The following is a 17,079-nucleotide window of genomic DNA, read 5'->3' as shown; positions in this document are numbered from 1 at the left end:
AACTAGGGAGCCAACAAGCAAGGGTGGAGGGAAGGGGGTCAAAGGGGGTTAGTTGAGCCCTCTTAAATTTGAAAAAAAAATCCTTAACTATATATATGTGTGTGTGTGTGTGTGTGTGTGTGTGTGTGTGTGTGTGTATACACATATGCAATTATGCCATTAATTATGTATACATATATTTATAATCTTGCCATCATATAAACAGTTAATTACAATCTTGCCATTAACTAAAATAAATTCTTAAGTATCCATGTATATACTTATCATATATATATATATACACACACACACATGCATGCATTTACAATTTAAAACCAGATAACCTACGTTTGCTTCTCTTTTTGTCTCAACTCATTCATTTTTTCACAAGATTATCAACAATCTTCCTCTTTATTTCATATTGTTATTTGGATATTCTTTTAGGTATCAATTTCATTCTCTCTTTTTATTTTGATTATATGATTGAATTGAATTAAAGTTTAGGTTATAATGGATTGTTGAAGTTTTATTTGAATTTAATTTTTGGACTATTTATAAAGTTTACTTAACTATTTGATTTATTTTTGAAGCAATTATTTCAAAAAAGACTTGTCTGTTATGAGTTATTTCTTAGTTGTTTGGATACAATTAGTTTTTCTTAAGATAAAATTAGCATTAGTTTTACTAGTTGCCATTGTTAGTGTAGAGAGAGCATTTTCAATAATAAAATTTGTAAAGAATCATTTACGAAATAGAATGAGTGATCAATGATTGAATGATAGTTTAGTTGTGTATACAAAGAAATATGTATTTGATAATATTGATAATGAAGTCATTATATAATACTTTCAGAAAATAAAATTAGATTGAGCACAATTGTAAATATATTAGTTAATGAATATTTTATCAGTACAAATATTTGTGCTTATTTTAATTTTATAAATATATATATATATATGTGTGTGTGTGTGTGTGTGTGTGTGTGTGTGTGTGTGTGTGTGTGTTATTACAACATTGATCCTTCTAAGTTTTATGTCTAGATCTGCCACTGCCAATAGGTCAACTTAAGGCAGCGTATGAGGGCATGGGCATTTCGATCATTTTATTTATTGGACTATTATTATTTGTTTTTTAGACTCTTGTATTTTGTTTTATGAAATAATAAATACACTTTTGAGGATTGTGAAATATTATTTATAATACATGTACTTGTTGTAAAACCTATGTGAGAAATTGCAAGTAAAGACGTCTTTTTTGACGCATATTCTAGATAGGGATATATATATATATATCTAAAGAGGGGTGTTAGTTATGCGCCATGTACAACTGCACATAGACAATGTACGAGCGCATATCACCGTATCCAATTTCATACAATTCATGATTTATCTAGATTTTTAGGGCAAATGAGGATTGTTATATTATCCTTATCCAAATAACATGTATGCCTATGTGTGGACTATACACATCCATACATAAGAAAAAAAAAATTGTATTCATGTTATTCTTATCCTATTCAATAAACCAAATCCTTAACAATTTCAAGCATATTCAAACAATTTAGGATTATTACACTTTGGCCCCTAGGCATAAAATGTTGCACTTTAAGCCCAAAGACCTTTCAAGACTCAAATTTCTCCATCCAAGTTAGCAACTTGATTTAGCTTAGGTAATCTTATGATTCTAGAATTCAATTAACTCCTTTCATATCTGACCCATAGGCTCTCTGTTAGGTCAATAATGATTAGGTTTGTATCAAGCTTTCAACTTGGTATCCATTTGGATATAGAACAAGACTAGTCTCTAGCAAGACAACATGGCCACCTGACTAATAAAGTGTCAGTGATTGCCTTCTTAACATGTTAGTGATATTGTTACTCATTCATTTTGATCCTTTCATCATACAATATCTTTTGAGGTTAAGGTATAAATTAAGTATCTTCCTTAGGAACTTTCGACACACATGGAATGACTTCTGCCAATCATCAAATGATATTAGACTAAACAAAAGCTCAATCCCACTATGGCCACAAATTTAAGTGGTCATTGACATCCGTTAATGGGCCTACATCAGATATTAGCTTCCATACTTGAAAGTAATAAATCCTTTGTTGATCGACCATATCCTTTTGTACATATCTTGTTATGGCCAATCATCACCTTTCTTACAACCGTCTTTATGGACTATGTTACGCTAATGTCTAACTATACCAATCCTTGCACAAGATGATTTGATGACCTAAATCTAAGAATTACATGTACCTTCATTCACTAAGAGAATATGCTCTATAAATACTAGAGCTACCATCCATATGAAATTCTCTTATCAGGTATGTTTGGCACCCATATGTTGCACTAAGCCTTCAATGAACAACTTTTACACGTGAGATTTGTTACCATCTTTTGATAAAATCGTTCAATACTATGGTAATTTTATTACTATTACTCATGTCTTTAGTCATGGTGATATTAGAACTATAAATATTTTAAGAACGACCACCTAATGTGAATATAGGGTTATCATGTACTAAACCCCTCATCATAGTTCTATCATTCTAAGCACATTACTCTAATTGAACAAATAATGTACGTAGGATAAACAAAGTCATATTTTATTAATTAAGAATAATGATTACAAAATAACACTAAAGTTCATCAGTGATGATGGACTTTAAGGTACTACCCTAACAACTAGCTCCAATACAATGACATAGATAATGTGCCAATCTTTAGTCGAGCTCAAGGTAAAATTTATTTGGGTCGAATGAATCCGTTCTAGCTCAAATCCAGTCCATCCCTAAAATTCAATCTTCACACTTTATTAAGATAATGAAAATGTATGCGTTCAATTTTATATCATTCATATGCAATTAAATCATGTTCTTCGTTACATGTTTATTAATAAATCCTCAATCAATTGTCCATATGCACCAAATGAACATCCGCCCTCTATCACTGCTAATTTGCTCTTTTCACTCTTCTCCTTCACCTTCTTCCACACATCATTATCACTATCCATCACACATTTTATAGCCCTTTCTTTCTCATCCCTTAACACAACTTCTCTAGTGTTTGCATAATCCAATTTCAACTCCACGGCCAGTCCCAAATCTTTCATCATATGGAATGCATTAATCTGTTGCTCAGCATACATTGGCCATGTCACAATTGGAACACCAAACCACAAGCTCTCCAAGATTGAATTCCAACCGCAATGTGACACAAACCCTCCAACTGATTTATGAGCCAAAACCGCCTTTTGCGGCACCCATCCGCATATCATTCCCCTCTCCTTCGTTCTCTCCAAAAACCCGTTTGGCAACACCTCCTGGAGATCACGACTACTGTAATCACTAGGCTCACCAAATTTATCCTTTGGTGGTGGCTTTCGTAAAGACCACAAGAATCTTATCTCACTTTTTTCCAAACCACATGCGATTTCCTTCACTTGTTCTTCACCAAAACTCCCCATGCTTCCGAAGCACAAAAACACAATCGATGAATCAGGTTGATCATCAAGCCACTTCATTATCTCATTACCCTTTTGAGCCTCATACCAAAATAACAAATTACTCTCGCCCTTGAGATCAATCAACGGCCCAACTACATAAAGCGGTGGCGCATGATCAAAATCATTCATCAAACTCTTAATCGCATGAGATTCCAGCTGCTCAAATGTGTTAACAATAATACCTTTAGTCTGCATAAATATTCTTCCAAGGTTCACCATTACAGCATTGAATCCGCCGTTTTTATAATCGAACGTTGATAAAGGCAAAACTCTCCTCGGTAATGGATTGACAAAAGTATGGAACACAAATTCATCATCAGATTCATCAAATTCTTTGCCGATCCTATCATTTCTACCCGGAAGGCTTAAAATAAGGCCAAGATGAGCTGCACTACAAGTGAAGAACAAATAAGAAGGAACACCAAGTTCATTTCCCGTATCGATCATTGATGTACAAAACAAATCAACAACCCGGCAAGTGGAGCTGCGTTTGAATTTGAAAGAACATTCTTCACAATGTCTTCTTTAACAGAATCTTTATGAGCATCTACAAAATCTTTTACAAACTGTTCGACAAATTTGTGAACCTCGGGTTGAAAAGAAGAGAGGCCTTGAGGAGGAGGAAGATTGATGAAGCTTATAGGAGTATTGGATTCTGCAAGTGATTCGGTGTATGCAACGGAAAGAGAGCCGCCAAACGGAGAATCCATGAGAAGCACAGTGACGGAGAAACGATCATCACGAAGTAACAGGCGCTTTGCGAACTCCATAAGGGGAGGAAGGTGGCCTATTCCTGGTGCAGGGATGAAAACAAGCTGAGCTTTCTTCATTGTTGTTGTTGGTGGTGGTGCTGGTGTGATAAGAAGAAGAAGTATTTTACTTCAAAATTATATGACAAAATTCATGTTATACATGAACATGGAAATACAATCAATATATATAGAGTTTCTTTGTTTTTAAGAATTTTTTATATCACAATATACAGTGTTATACGAAAGAGTAAAGTTATTCGCATAAATAATAGACACAAATATTATTATTTGCATAAATAATGAATACAAATTTATACAAAAATAATGATATATTACTATATAATTGGGTGTTGATTTATTTTTAATTTAAATTAATCAATCAAATAATTAGATGTTAATGTATTTACTGTTTATATACATAATTTTATTTTATTTTTGTATACAATGAAATAATGTTATCTATAATAGGAAAAAAATCCAATATTTTGGGTAATATATTCAACAACATTTACAAAAAAAAAAAATCGTAGAAATTCTTAAGTACTTTAAATACTAGAAGCCCAAAATTTATTTGACATGTATCTCTAGGAAATTATTATTCAAAATTTAAATACAATTATAATCATAAATCCACTGTTATGTTCGTCGATGTTCCTGAGGATCATGATATTGTTCAATATAACTTACAGATGCATTTAGATTATCATGTGCATTAAAATTTTGTTTAAGGGAAACATAGAAAACTTTCCCCGAACTAAAGAAATTTTATGTGTTGGCATGATATTGACAGCTCTGGTATTGATGATAGGTTCTTAACTTTTGAAAAGACATTTCTGACCTTCCACCGAAAATTGATAATCTAATATTATCCTAAGCTATTCAAGCTTTCTCAAACTATCATTATTTCACAGAAGAATTTAACAATCCAATTAAAATGACGGAATTTACCAAGTTCTCACACCATGGAAGCCCTCTACAAAGCCACCTTAACAAAACATTTCGTCGTCCACCAATAAATCTAATAAGAGATCTCCTTCTTTTAGAAGTGCTCCACAAACAAAAAGTTCTAATTTTCCACTGCAATAAATTTACCAACTATTGAAATAGATTGTATTATAATTTTATTGGATAGTTTTACATGTGACATATAACCCTACCCCACCCAAAATCGTTTTTCAAATGATTATAAGTTACCTAGCAAGAAAGAATAATTTCAAAAAATATATGATATCATATCAAGAAATTGTGTGGGTGGGAAGCTCCCTCGTAGGGGAAAGAAGGAAGTGGGAAAGACTCAAAAACAAATTATTGATATGAAGAATGGAAAGTTAAATTATAAGAGAGAATTTAAAAAAAAAAAACAGAATAAAAGTAGTTGTAATAAGTTTTCCTATATGACAATTTCATAATAATCTTCATACTCTTAATGATTATTATTAACCCAAAGAATAACAATTGCGTGAAGAAAACTAATTGTTGATACATATTATGATGTGAGTTGAATCCGACTCAACAACTGATTAAAAATCTCAAGTTAATACAATTAATGTAGTAAAATGTAAGAAGATGCATGATGGGCTCAGATGATGAAACATTAGTTAACAAGAAGATTATTCATAATGAACTTTCAACATTAGTTTACTCTTAAAGAAATTGGAACAAATTCATTATACATCATGCATGAAAGATCAAAGAGATTAAAGACTACTCTTCTTCAACGGTATTGATCTTTGATATATTATCATTCAAGCCTCCAAATTGTGCAAATGTAGATCCACCCTCCGTTGCAGTTGTTATTGATAGTGGTTAATGATCAAGTGAAGGTTTAAATTAGGGTAAGTGGGCAGTTTGAGTTAAGATAGGTGTTGTCGAGATTTTTTGTAATAATTTATATATACAATTTCAAACCCTGAGTAAGATAAACTATAATAATGACGATTAAAATTAGTTATATATATTTTTTATCCACTATAATTAGAATAATTAATAGTGTGAATGGACTCAATACAAAGAACCTTAAGAGAATAATCAGCTTACAATACAAGAAGCTATGTGTGCTTTTACTCTCTTGATCCCTCCAATCTTTGTGGCGGTCCTTTATATTCATAAGATAGAGATGCACTGTTCCATGCGTATAATTATTCTGATCATTCCTAATTCAAATATGGATTTTTATTCCTATTCTTGGTATATTATTAATGGGATACTTATACATGATTTTGTTCCTATTAGGGATAATTTCATTTCGTAGTAGACACAACATAAAATAGGAAAGGAATCTTGTAGACACTGGGAAGATACTCTAACATGTGGAGTTCTTCCTGTTGTCTCCAATTAATACGGTTTTCACACGCATCCTGACTAATTAGTGAAAAGGTGAAGTGTCTGATAGTTATTCATATAACTTGTCATTCAAATACTGCTAGTATTGGGTTTTGAGAGTTTAGTTTAAAAAAAAAGTTTTTACTATGTAGAAATTGACCCTATTTCTATAGTGTGGCAGAACTTCAAAAATTTTTCACTTTTCTACGAAAGTGACATATTGATGGATGACCAAGACAGTTGCCAAAGCATGAAGAGGAACCAAGAAAATAACAGTGCGTGGCCAAGACCATTTAACCAGCGTTGAGCATGCATATGGATTCATTCAAAGTCCAAACACACGCATGGATGTCCCAACCCAATTCCAAACAGTTGATGAGCATATGGTGGCATAATCTAAAAATAAATAATAAATCATTTCTTTGTTAGGATTATAGTTTGTTCTATTTTGAAAGCATATCAGATAGAATCTTCTACTATTCCAACCAAATCTAACTTAAATTGTTATTTTCCTAAAGTATTTAAACATATTCCAAGTGAAAATTAGTTTTCTCTTTTAATTAGGTTGTTTACCAGCCTATGTAGGGCATTTACACTTTGTATTAAAAGATATAAAATTTTTTATATCTCTTTGAAGAAATTGATATAAAGATTTGCTTCTAACTTGTTTACTATCATTCATCTCTTGTTGAATAAGAGCAACAACCTAATGTCTATGTGAATGATATTAAGACCCCATTCAATGTTTGTTCTATGTCAGATGGTATTAGAGTCAAGTCTTAAGATGGTTAGGCAAAGAGAAAACCAAGTGGTGTGCTCGCACGGAGCAACTCATGGAAGCATTAACACAATGCATAGAAATTATGGTTGAATTGATGAGACGGTCACAAGTTGAAACACCAAAACCTTAAGCATAAGGGGAAACTCATACTCCATAATAGTTAACCCTTTATGCTCACTAGGGTAGCAAATTATATTTGACTTTTGTATTCGTAATTTTATATTAATTATTAATTAAAGATTTATTATTATTCAATTTATATGTCTATCAAGTATATGATCGCATAAATAATATGCTCTTAAAATAGTATAATTGTGACGAGTAGATTAGATGACTGATCATGAGAACTTTGTGCACATATTAAGTAATTATTCTAAAAACGTCTATAATCTTGATATTACTATGAACAAGGACATTTGTAATGGTAATGAGATTATCATAGTGTTGAATGACTCCATTGAAAGGTGATGACAATTCTCACTGTTAATGTTATTTGTAGACAACATAGTATAACACATGGATACACCTTATAGACGTGTTTACTAGACTAACCAAACCAGTGGATATCTGTATGGATGTTACTATACCACACAACTGTGCAGACATCCTCTTTAATTCGAGCATGCTTCTACTTCATCGTTTTCCTTTTATCTGGAAAAGATAACATACACACGTGTGTTATCTATGCATAGTTGTATGTGTCAAACCTAATTTTCATCCTTTACTTATTTTCTGCAATTCTCTAGCAAAACTTTGGCAACTAATTGATCAAACCTATCTAGATTATGTCTCTAAACACCCCAAATGCTTTGTCTTTAACTAAAAACATGTAATATAAGCTTAAACTAGCAAATCTTTATTATGGTCATCAAAGTTTCACCAATTCTCTCTTTTTAATACATATAATCAATTGTAAAAAATTCTTCTACATATTTTAATCATAATCTCAACATATAATCAATCTTAAAATCATCAAGCATTACTCACAAATAATCTATTGAAATTTCAAAGCATAGATATAAAGTTTTATGGATGAAAACCCTAAAATTTCATAGCCAAGAAACCACATTACTTACTTGACTTGCAAAGCTTACAAGTTCTTGGCATTGTTATAGGGATTCTAGTGACCGTGGGCTCCTCTCCGACGACCGTGATCCTCCTTTCTCTATTTTCCTTCTTTTCTCCCTGGCTTAGGAGGCTACTAGGATAAATTATTGCAAAATGATCAAACCTTACATTTAAATACAAACCCTACCTAGACATGACACACGATTGTGTGTTTTAATGCACATAGGAGTGTGTCTTAACGCATATAGGCGTATGCCCCTTTTTATTTAACAACTTTCACACACTGGCGTGAAATTTTTGCCCTTCAAAGGCATGAATGAGTGTCACCCTTGCGATGCATGAACATTCCTACTATAATTTCACTTAAATGATACTCCAAAAATAAATTTCAATATAGAAAAAAAACTAAAATGCCCTTGGGCTTTCCTATGGCTGCTACACCTCACCTTTGAATTCTAATTAACTTCTTTGTGCATGTGACCCATAAGCTCTCCATTAAGCCAATAGTGTCTGAATTCAGGTGAATCTGAACATAGATGAAGATTGCCCTATAGCAAGGTATCATGGCCACGCAATCAATAGAGTGCTAGTAGACATCTCTTTATAACATCACAATTATATGCAATTTAATCTTTTCGTCAACTATATATCTCTCGAGGTTGTGACATAGAAGTGTTTCTATCTCAGTAGCTTCTCGATATGAACTAATATACCTCAAAGTGTACAACGTGCAACAAAACATGCACCCATGTATTGCAATAAACTATCAACAAACATTTTTGACACATGAGAACTATTACCATCTTTCAGTGAAATCACTTAATAGTATGACAATTCATCACCCTTACAAGTGTCTTTGTTCATAGTAATGTGAGGATTACAAACGTTTCTAGAATGGCCACTAATGCGTGCATAAGGGTCTCGCGATCAATCCTCTAATCCACTCATCATAGTTATACTATTCTAAGGGTATATTATTCATGAGATCATATAATTACTCGACATATGAATTGAATAATAATAAATCTGTTTATTAATCATTAATATAAAATCAAAATTATAAATGTCAAATACGATTCACTTTAGGGTACCTACTTTAACAATCTCCTACTTGCATTATATTCAATTGGTTATATATCTAATGTTGTATCCGATTACATATGTATAATGCTTTTGTTGTGATAGAAGCTTTGTCAATGGGTTAGCCAAATTGTCATCTCTATCAATCTTTGCTATGTGTATGTTACCACATTGAATAATCTATCTAATCAGGTAGTATCATTTAAGTATGTGTTTGGACTTTTAATGAGACCGCGATTTCTTTTCTTGAGTAATGGCTCCATTATTGTTGTAATAATGGGTTCGACAATGATTGGAACTACTCCAAGTTATATCACGAACTTCTTGATCCATACAACTTCCTTTGTCACTTGTGAAAGGACAATGTACTTGGACTTTATTGTATAATTAGCCACAATACTTTGCTTGGAGTATTTCTAGCTTACTATTCCATTATTCAGACAAAAGACAAATTCCAACTAGGATTTAAAATCATCTTAATTGGTTTGGAAATTGATATCAGTGTAGCCTCTAACAACCTATGTGTTCTATCTAATCAGTATCTTGTTTATGTACATGTTTTGAATTAGAACCAACAGCCTATATGTTCTAACTCGGTAGATTTTCATTCCAAAAATGTAGGTTGTTTCTCCAAAGTCCTCAATGGAGAAACACTTGGATAATCAAGCCTTTGCTAATTGGAAGTTCTACTTTCGATACATAAATACATGGACTTATGTGTAGACAATATGATTAGTTGATACATGCAGTTCATGTAACTAGCTGTTACATGAGGATTAGTTGCCTTTTCAATGTTGCTTTTATAAATTTGATTAAGGAGGTGGTTGACTAGGTGACAATGTGTTTATGATGGAAGCCTAATAACAAAAGTTTATACGTGTAAGCCACAAGTGCAATTGAAGGAAGGAAACAGGAGAGCAATTTAGGAAAATCAGTAGGGGGCAGCTTGGGAAATTCAGAAGATATGGAAGCTACCAATTTGGAGAGTCTTGAAGTGATATTTGACAATAGCATATAAAGGAAAACGGAGAAGAAAATAGGCAACAGAATATTCCACAGCAACATATAATGGAAAATAGAGAAGAAAATAGGCAACAAAATATTAGTTGACTTAGAAAATATTGTCTTTAGATTTAAAATATTATTATTAATATGTTTCCTAAGTTAGTATTATCTCTTGGTGGTTATTTAAAAGGTCTTGTTGAAGGGGCTTGAGGACACATGGATTTTATGTTGAGTTAATAACATCAATATTGAATTATTATTTTATAGTTTCTTTCCTTAAAACTGGTTGCATTACTCCAATTAATTCCTAATTTTCTTTGCCGTTGTTGACCCGTTTGTGTTTAAGTGGATTCTGCGTGATTGTTTAGAGTGGGGAGAGCTTAGCCTAGGACCATTCTAAAGGAGTTGTCGTGTGTGCTAGAACCAACAGATTGGAGGCTTGCTTGCCACCATTACAGATTCGTAACATACGCGCAGGCCCACAAGTGCAATTGAAGGAAGGAAGCAGGAAAGCAATTTAGGAAAATCAGAAGGGGGCAGCTTGGGAAATTCAGAAGATATGGAAGCTACCAATTTGGAGAGTTCTGAAGTGATATTTGGTAGCAGAATATAAAGGAAAACAGAGAAGAAAATAGGCAGTAGAATATTTCGTAGCAGCATATAATGGAAAACAGAGAAGAAAATAGACAACAGAATATTAGTTAATTTAGAAAATATTGTCTTTAGATTTAAAATATTATTATTAATATGTTTCCTAAGTAAGTTAGTATTATCTCTTGGTGGTTATTTAAAAGGCCTTGTTAGAAGAGCTTGAGGACACATGGATTTTATGTTGAGTTAATAACATCAGTATTGAATTATTATTTTATAGTTTCTTTCATTAAAACTGGTTGCATTACTCCAATTAATTAATTTTCTTTGCCGCCGTCGACTTGTTTGTATTGAGTGGATTCTGCGTGATTGGTAGGAGTGGGAAGAGCTTAGCCTGCGACCATTCTGAAAGAGTTGCTGTGCGTGCTGAAACCAACAGATTGGAGGCTTGCTTGCCACCATTGCAGGTCCGTAACAGTTTATAAAATATATTTTTCGACTGTTTAGTCTTGTAAACATTCTGTGAAGTCACAAACATGAGAATAGAAATCAATTCAGCATAAATTGATTAAAAACCTCAAATTAAGTAAAATACCAAAAGACCATTGTCAACTTAGAAAATGAATCAAGTTCATACACCGTTAAGGATTAACTAGGATTCAATAAAAATCTAATTTATGACTTTGTTTCTTAATATATCCTCAATCATGCGTCCAAATGCAGCAAATGAAGATCCACCCTCAATCACTGCTAATCTACTCTTTTCACTCTTCTCTCTTACCTTCTTCCTCACCACACTATCAGTTTCCATGACACATTTTATAGCTCTTGCTATCTCATCTGCAGCCAAAACTTCCCCATTCATGACCTTATAACCCAATCTCAACTCCACAGCCAGTCCTAAATCTTTTACCATTTGGAATGCATTAACCTGTTGCTCCGCATACATTGGCCATGTCACAATTGGAACACCAAACCACAAGCTCTCCAAGATTGAATTCCATCCACAATGTGACACAAAGGCCCCTATTGATCTATGAGACAACACCTCCTTTTGCGGTGCCCATCCACACACAAAACCAATCCCCTCTGTTCTCTCAAGGAACCCAATTGGCAAAATTTCCTGCGGATGATCACTATTGTAATCTCTAGGCCTTTCAAGCTGATCCCTTGGTGGTGGCTTCCTCATAGACCACAAGAACCTCACCTCACTTTGCTCCAATCCAAACGCAATTTCTTTTATTTGCTCTTCTCCAAAGCTCCCCTGGCTCCCAAAGCACAAGAAAACTACTGATGAATCAGGTTGATCATCAAGCCATTTCATGATTCCATCTCTTTCTTTCACATCAAAAAGTAACTTTTCACTTTGAGTCTTGAGATCGATCAGCGGCCCAACTGTGTAAACAGGTGGGGCACCATCAAAATTATTCATCAAAGACTTAACCGCATGAGATTCCAACTCCTCGTAAGTGTTGACAATAATCCCTTTGGTCTCCTTGATTCTTCTTCCATGGTTCATAAATGTAGTGTAGCCACCACGCTTGTTCAACAAAACTTCAGGCAGACCACTGCTTGGAACTGGATTAGCATAACTAGGGATCACCAAATCACCATCAAACTCCTCAATTTCTCTTCCAACTTCATCATGTCGAGTTGGAAGGTACAGCAAGAGACCAATGGCAGCTGCACTAGAAGGGGAGAACAAATAAGAAGGAACACCAAGTTCATTTCCCACATCAATCATAGATGTACAAAGGAAATCAACCACCAATCCAGCAAGTAAGCCTGAGTTAGATCTGGAAAGTGCGTGCTTCATAATAGCTTCTTTAACACAAGTTTTATGACAATCTATATACTCATTCATAAACTTTTCGAAGGATTTATGAACCTCTTGTGAAGGAGAGAAGTCTAGAGGAGGAAGAAGGTTGATGAACCTAATTGACGTACTAGATTCTCCAAGTAATTTCGTATAAGCAGGTGTAGGAGAAGTGCCAAAAGGAGAATCCATAAGAAGTACAGTCACTAAGAAACGATCATCTCGATCTAACAATAACTTTGCAAACTCAACATGGGGAACCAGATGGCCTGCGCCTGGTCCAGGGATGAAGACAAGGTCAACTTTCTTCATTTTGGTGGTGGCGGCGGTTGTGATGAGAGAAGGAGAAGAATAATAATTTTCCTTTGCCTGTCTTTTTTATTTTAAAATTATTGTATAATTACTCATATAAGTTGATTATGTCATTTTTTAAGGAATAAAATATATTTTCCGCTCCTTCACGATTATTGTTTTGGACTCATCTTACTATTTATTAAGTAGAGATTTGGTTGTTCAGAAAAGATTTTGAATCAACATAAGAATGTGACTGGACATGTCCAAGGGGCGACCGGCCAGCCAGCCAATGGCCCAACCAATCCCCTCGAAAAAGCACAACTCATGGGGTGTACGATCTGCAATATTGCAGTCCAAGTCAAGCCCACGAACAATGTAGGCTATTAGGGATGGCAATGGGGAGGGGCGTGGAGGGGATATCAATCCCCGTCCCCGTCCCGTCCCCGTTGCGGGGATAAAAAATAATCCCCGTCCCCTCCCCGTGAAGGAAAATCCCCTCCCCATCCCCTCCCCATCCCCTCCCCGTCCCCACGGGGAAAAATCCTCTCCCCATCTCCGCCCCTTCCCCGCGGGGAAAAATCCCTTCCCTATACCCATAAATATAAATTTTAATTCTTTTATATATTTCAATAAATAAAATAAATCATATTTTCCTAAAATATCACTTGCTACAAGAGCTACAAAATATTCTTTGTTATTTTAGTTCAAATATAAAGTTTTCATAAAATCTAAGAATATGCAATAATCAATCTCTTCATTAGTAGCTTTTCATGTATGTGATTTAGGGTAATTTTATAATAACATTAAATTTAACATTTTTCATTCACTTCAATTGATTTTATCAAGTTTATAATTTATTATTTTTTGTGTGTAAAATCTGGTGGATTGACTAACTAAGTTTTGAAGTTGAAATAAAATTAATTTGGTGCATTTGCATTTTATGATAATGAGATTTTGGAGTTTTTTTTAATATATTAGATTAATAGTTTAGAAATTAATAAAAGCTAATAATTGATAATTCAAAAATTAGTAAAATTAAAGTTATAGTTTTAATAAATCATAATGTATTCTAAAACTTAATAGTTTAGAAATTATTATATTAATATATTAGGTTTGGGGGGGTGGGGTGGGGTGGGGCTGGGCGGGGAGGGGAGGGGAGGGGCGGGGCGGGGCGGGGCGGGGACACATGTATCCCCGTCCCCGATTACGGGGATTTTTTTCGTTCCCATCCCCACCCCTTTCCCCGTTTTTATCGGGGAATCCCCTCCCCGTTAGGGTCGGAGAGGGTCGGGGCCCCTAAAATCGGGTCCAAATTGCCATCTCTATAGACTATGTCGTAAAAAATTTAAAAATAATTAAAATTTTTTAAATATATATAATTTTATGGGATGGTCCATTATTAAGACACGATCTAGGTGATCTTAGGAAATGCATTGAGGCTTCTCATGTCACTGGCTACACCAAATATGGCTAGACACAACCTGTAATTATGTCTTTAAAAAAATAATTTTATTGTAATATCTACTTTAATTATTAAAAGATTATTGAAATAATTTACAATTTTAATACTATTACAATTTTACTCTTACTTATCAAATATTTAGGACAAAAAGGCTCTTCGTTTTAATTAAAATTATAAATAACCCTAAACCTCTCTTCTAATTATTTTACTCTTATTAAAACATTATAAAGACAAAAATAGTTTCATTCTAAATTAAACTTATCTGTTCACCTCTAACACCACCACCGACTAGTGGTGGCCACAAAAATCTTTCATGAAAAATATCGAAATCTTTAACAAAAGAGATTGAAATTATATAAATGGTTATGGTCAAATTATTCAAATAAAAGACGTTAAGATAAGAGATGAGACTGATCTCGATGACCTTGTCAAATCTAGAAAATGGTTTGATGAAGACGAAAAGCAATTGATTATGTTTAGGTTTCGAAGATCGTTCAAACAATATGAGAAGCAATCAATTTCAAAATGAAAAGTTAAATTTTTAGGACAAAAATACTCTTATTTTAAATAATAATAACGAGTAATATAGAAAACAAATTAAATAAAATATATTAGCAATACGATGATAACTTTAAAAGAAATAATTTTTTAATTTCATAATTTGATTACATGAAAATCATCCTAATATATTATTAATTTGGATAATATTTTAAAAAATATATATAGGGCAAATATTTGTACGTAAGACATATTAGTTTTTATTAACATTTAATTTTTAATACTAATTTATAACTATTAATATTTTAAGGGTATTTAACTGAAATAATATTTCTGTATTTTTTTATTATTATCAACTAAATATAATAATTACTTATGTATAATCTATTTTTATAATAATATTTTATTTTTTGTTACAAATTATTATAGTTGAAGTCAGCTAAAGTGTTTGTCAACTTACCTTCTTTAAAAATTCACGAAACGGAGAGCCACAATCCACACTTTGACAGGTTATACCAGGCTACTAGGTTATACAAGTCGTGCCACAAGACTTAGGGTACTACACATGGTTTGGCCTAACATAACTAACAAAAAGTAAAATCATAAAATTCTTAAAAAGTAATTTAAAAAATGTGACGTGCAAATACAATAAATCATATCAAATTCGGCCCCATAAGATCTTAGTTGTGTCTATTTTGCACTCAATCACTAATATGTTAAGTGATGTTTCTAGATTCAAACTATAGGCCCAAGAAGTAATTGGTAAATTCGCAACAATTCTTGCATTGGTCATCATCCATCATGCATTTCTGTGCACACACACCAACATGAATTCATGTATTTTTTGAGCTTAGCTACTACTTAAAACATTGGCAAGCGTTGAGAAGAGAAAACATTTATAGGTAAACAAGCTCTATTTCACCCCAATATGAGTATGTGACAAAAATCCACTATTAATTTACATAATTTCCATCTTTGTTATCTCTAGGAACTCACGGTAATACTTCCTGGCAATCGCTTGTGTACTCACCAACATTGCAAATATGCCCTTTGGTGATGGCTTCCTTAATGATCATAAGAACTTCACCTAACTTTGCTCTGATTCGATTGCCATTTTTTTAGTTGCTTTTCATCAAAGCTTCTTGGGCCTCTAAAGCATAAGAAAACAAACTAATGAATCAGTTTGAACATCAAGCCATTTCATGATATCATCTCTTTCTGATTAATAATCGAACCAACTGTGTGAACAGGAGAGGTAAATTATCATCTTCAAATCATTCAACAAACACTAAACCTCATGAGCCTCCAACTCTGTATAAATGTTCATAATAATCCCTTTGGTCTCTTTAAATATATCTTCTTCATGCTTTACAAATGGCTCATAACTACAATACTTGATAAAGAAAAACAAAAGTAAAATTCTATTTCATACCATAACAAGGAATTATGTAATCAGAATCAAAGTCTTGGAACTCTCTTCCAACTTTATCTCCTCGACTTGGAAAGATCAACAAATGAGATCAAGATGTTGAAATATCAATTAGGTCTATAAGTGTGGAGATCAAAACTCATATTACACAAAACTAATCGGCTTGTGTTTAGATCCAATCTATCACACTTATATACCACTTATATTGTTTTTATTATATGTGAGACTCTTTTTAAGTCTCTGACACCTTCTCTTAAGTAGAACCACCAGAGGCTATTAGGCTAGATGTTAAAATATATATTAGGCTTATAAGTATAGAGATCGAAACTCATACATAAAATCAATTGGTTTGTATTAAGGTCTAATTTACCACACTTATATACTACTCACTTATATTATTTTTATTAGATGTGGAACTCTTTTTTAAGTCTCCAACAGCTACTCTCAAGTAACCACCATAGGTTGTTAGACCATCAAGTTAGACTATTAGG

General features: G+C 33.1%; 2 protein-coding genes across 2 annotated transcripts; both read right to left on the bottom strand.

Annotated features, from left to right (window-relative positions):
- Positions 1-2,866: 2,866 nt before the first annotated feature.
- Positions 2,867-4,320, bottom strand: LOC123226717 (anthocyanidin 3-O-glucosyltransferase 2-like). The gene is made up of 2 exons (XM_044651250.1): positions 3,962-4,320; positions 2,867-3,881 (listed from the first exon to the last, which is right to left on the bottom strand). Exons 1-2 carry the CDS (start codon positions 4,318-4,320, stop codon positions 2,867-2,869), a joined length of 1,374 nt encoding a protein of 457 aa, XP_044507185.1.
- Positions 4,321-11,626: 7,306 nt separating this feature from the next.
- On the bottom strand, positions 11,627-13,297 carry LOC123226978 (anthocyanidin 3-O-glucosyltransferase 2-like). The gene has a single exon (XM_044651574.1). The coding sequence runs from the start codon at positions 13,215-13,217 to the stop codon at positions 11,760-11,762; it is 1,458 nt and encodes a 485-aa protein (XP_044507509.1). The 5' UTR covers positions 13,218-13,297; the 3' UTR covers positions 11,627-11,759.
- Between the last annotated feature and the right edge of the window lie 3,782 nt (positions 13,298-17,079).

This window comes from Mangifera indica, chromosome 10 (assembly GCF_011075055.1).
Source record: "Mangifera indica cultivar Alphonso chromosome 10, CATAS_Mindica_2.1, whole genome shotgun sequence".
Lineage (NCBI taxonomy): Eukaryota > Viridiplantae > Streptophyta > Magnoliopsida > Sapindales > Anacardiaceae > Mangifera > Mangifera indica.
This window is presented reverse-complemented; position numbering and strand designations above follow the sequence as displayed.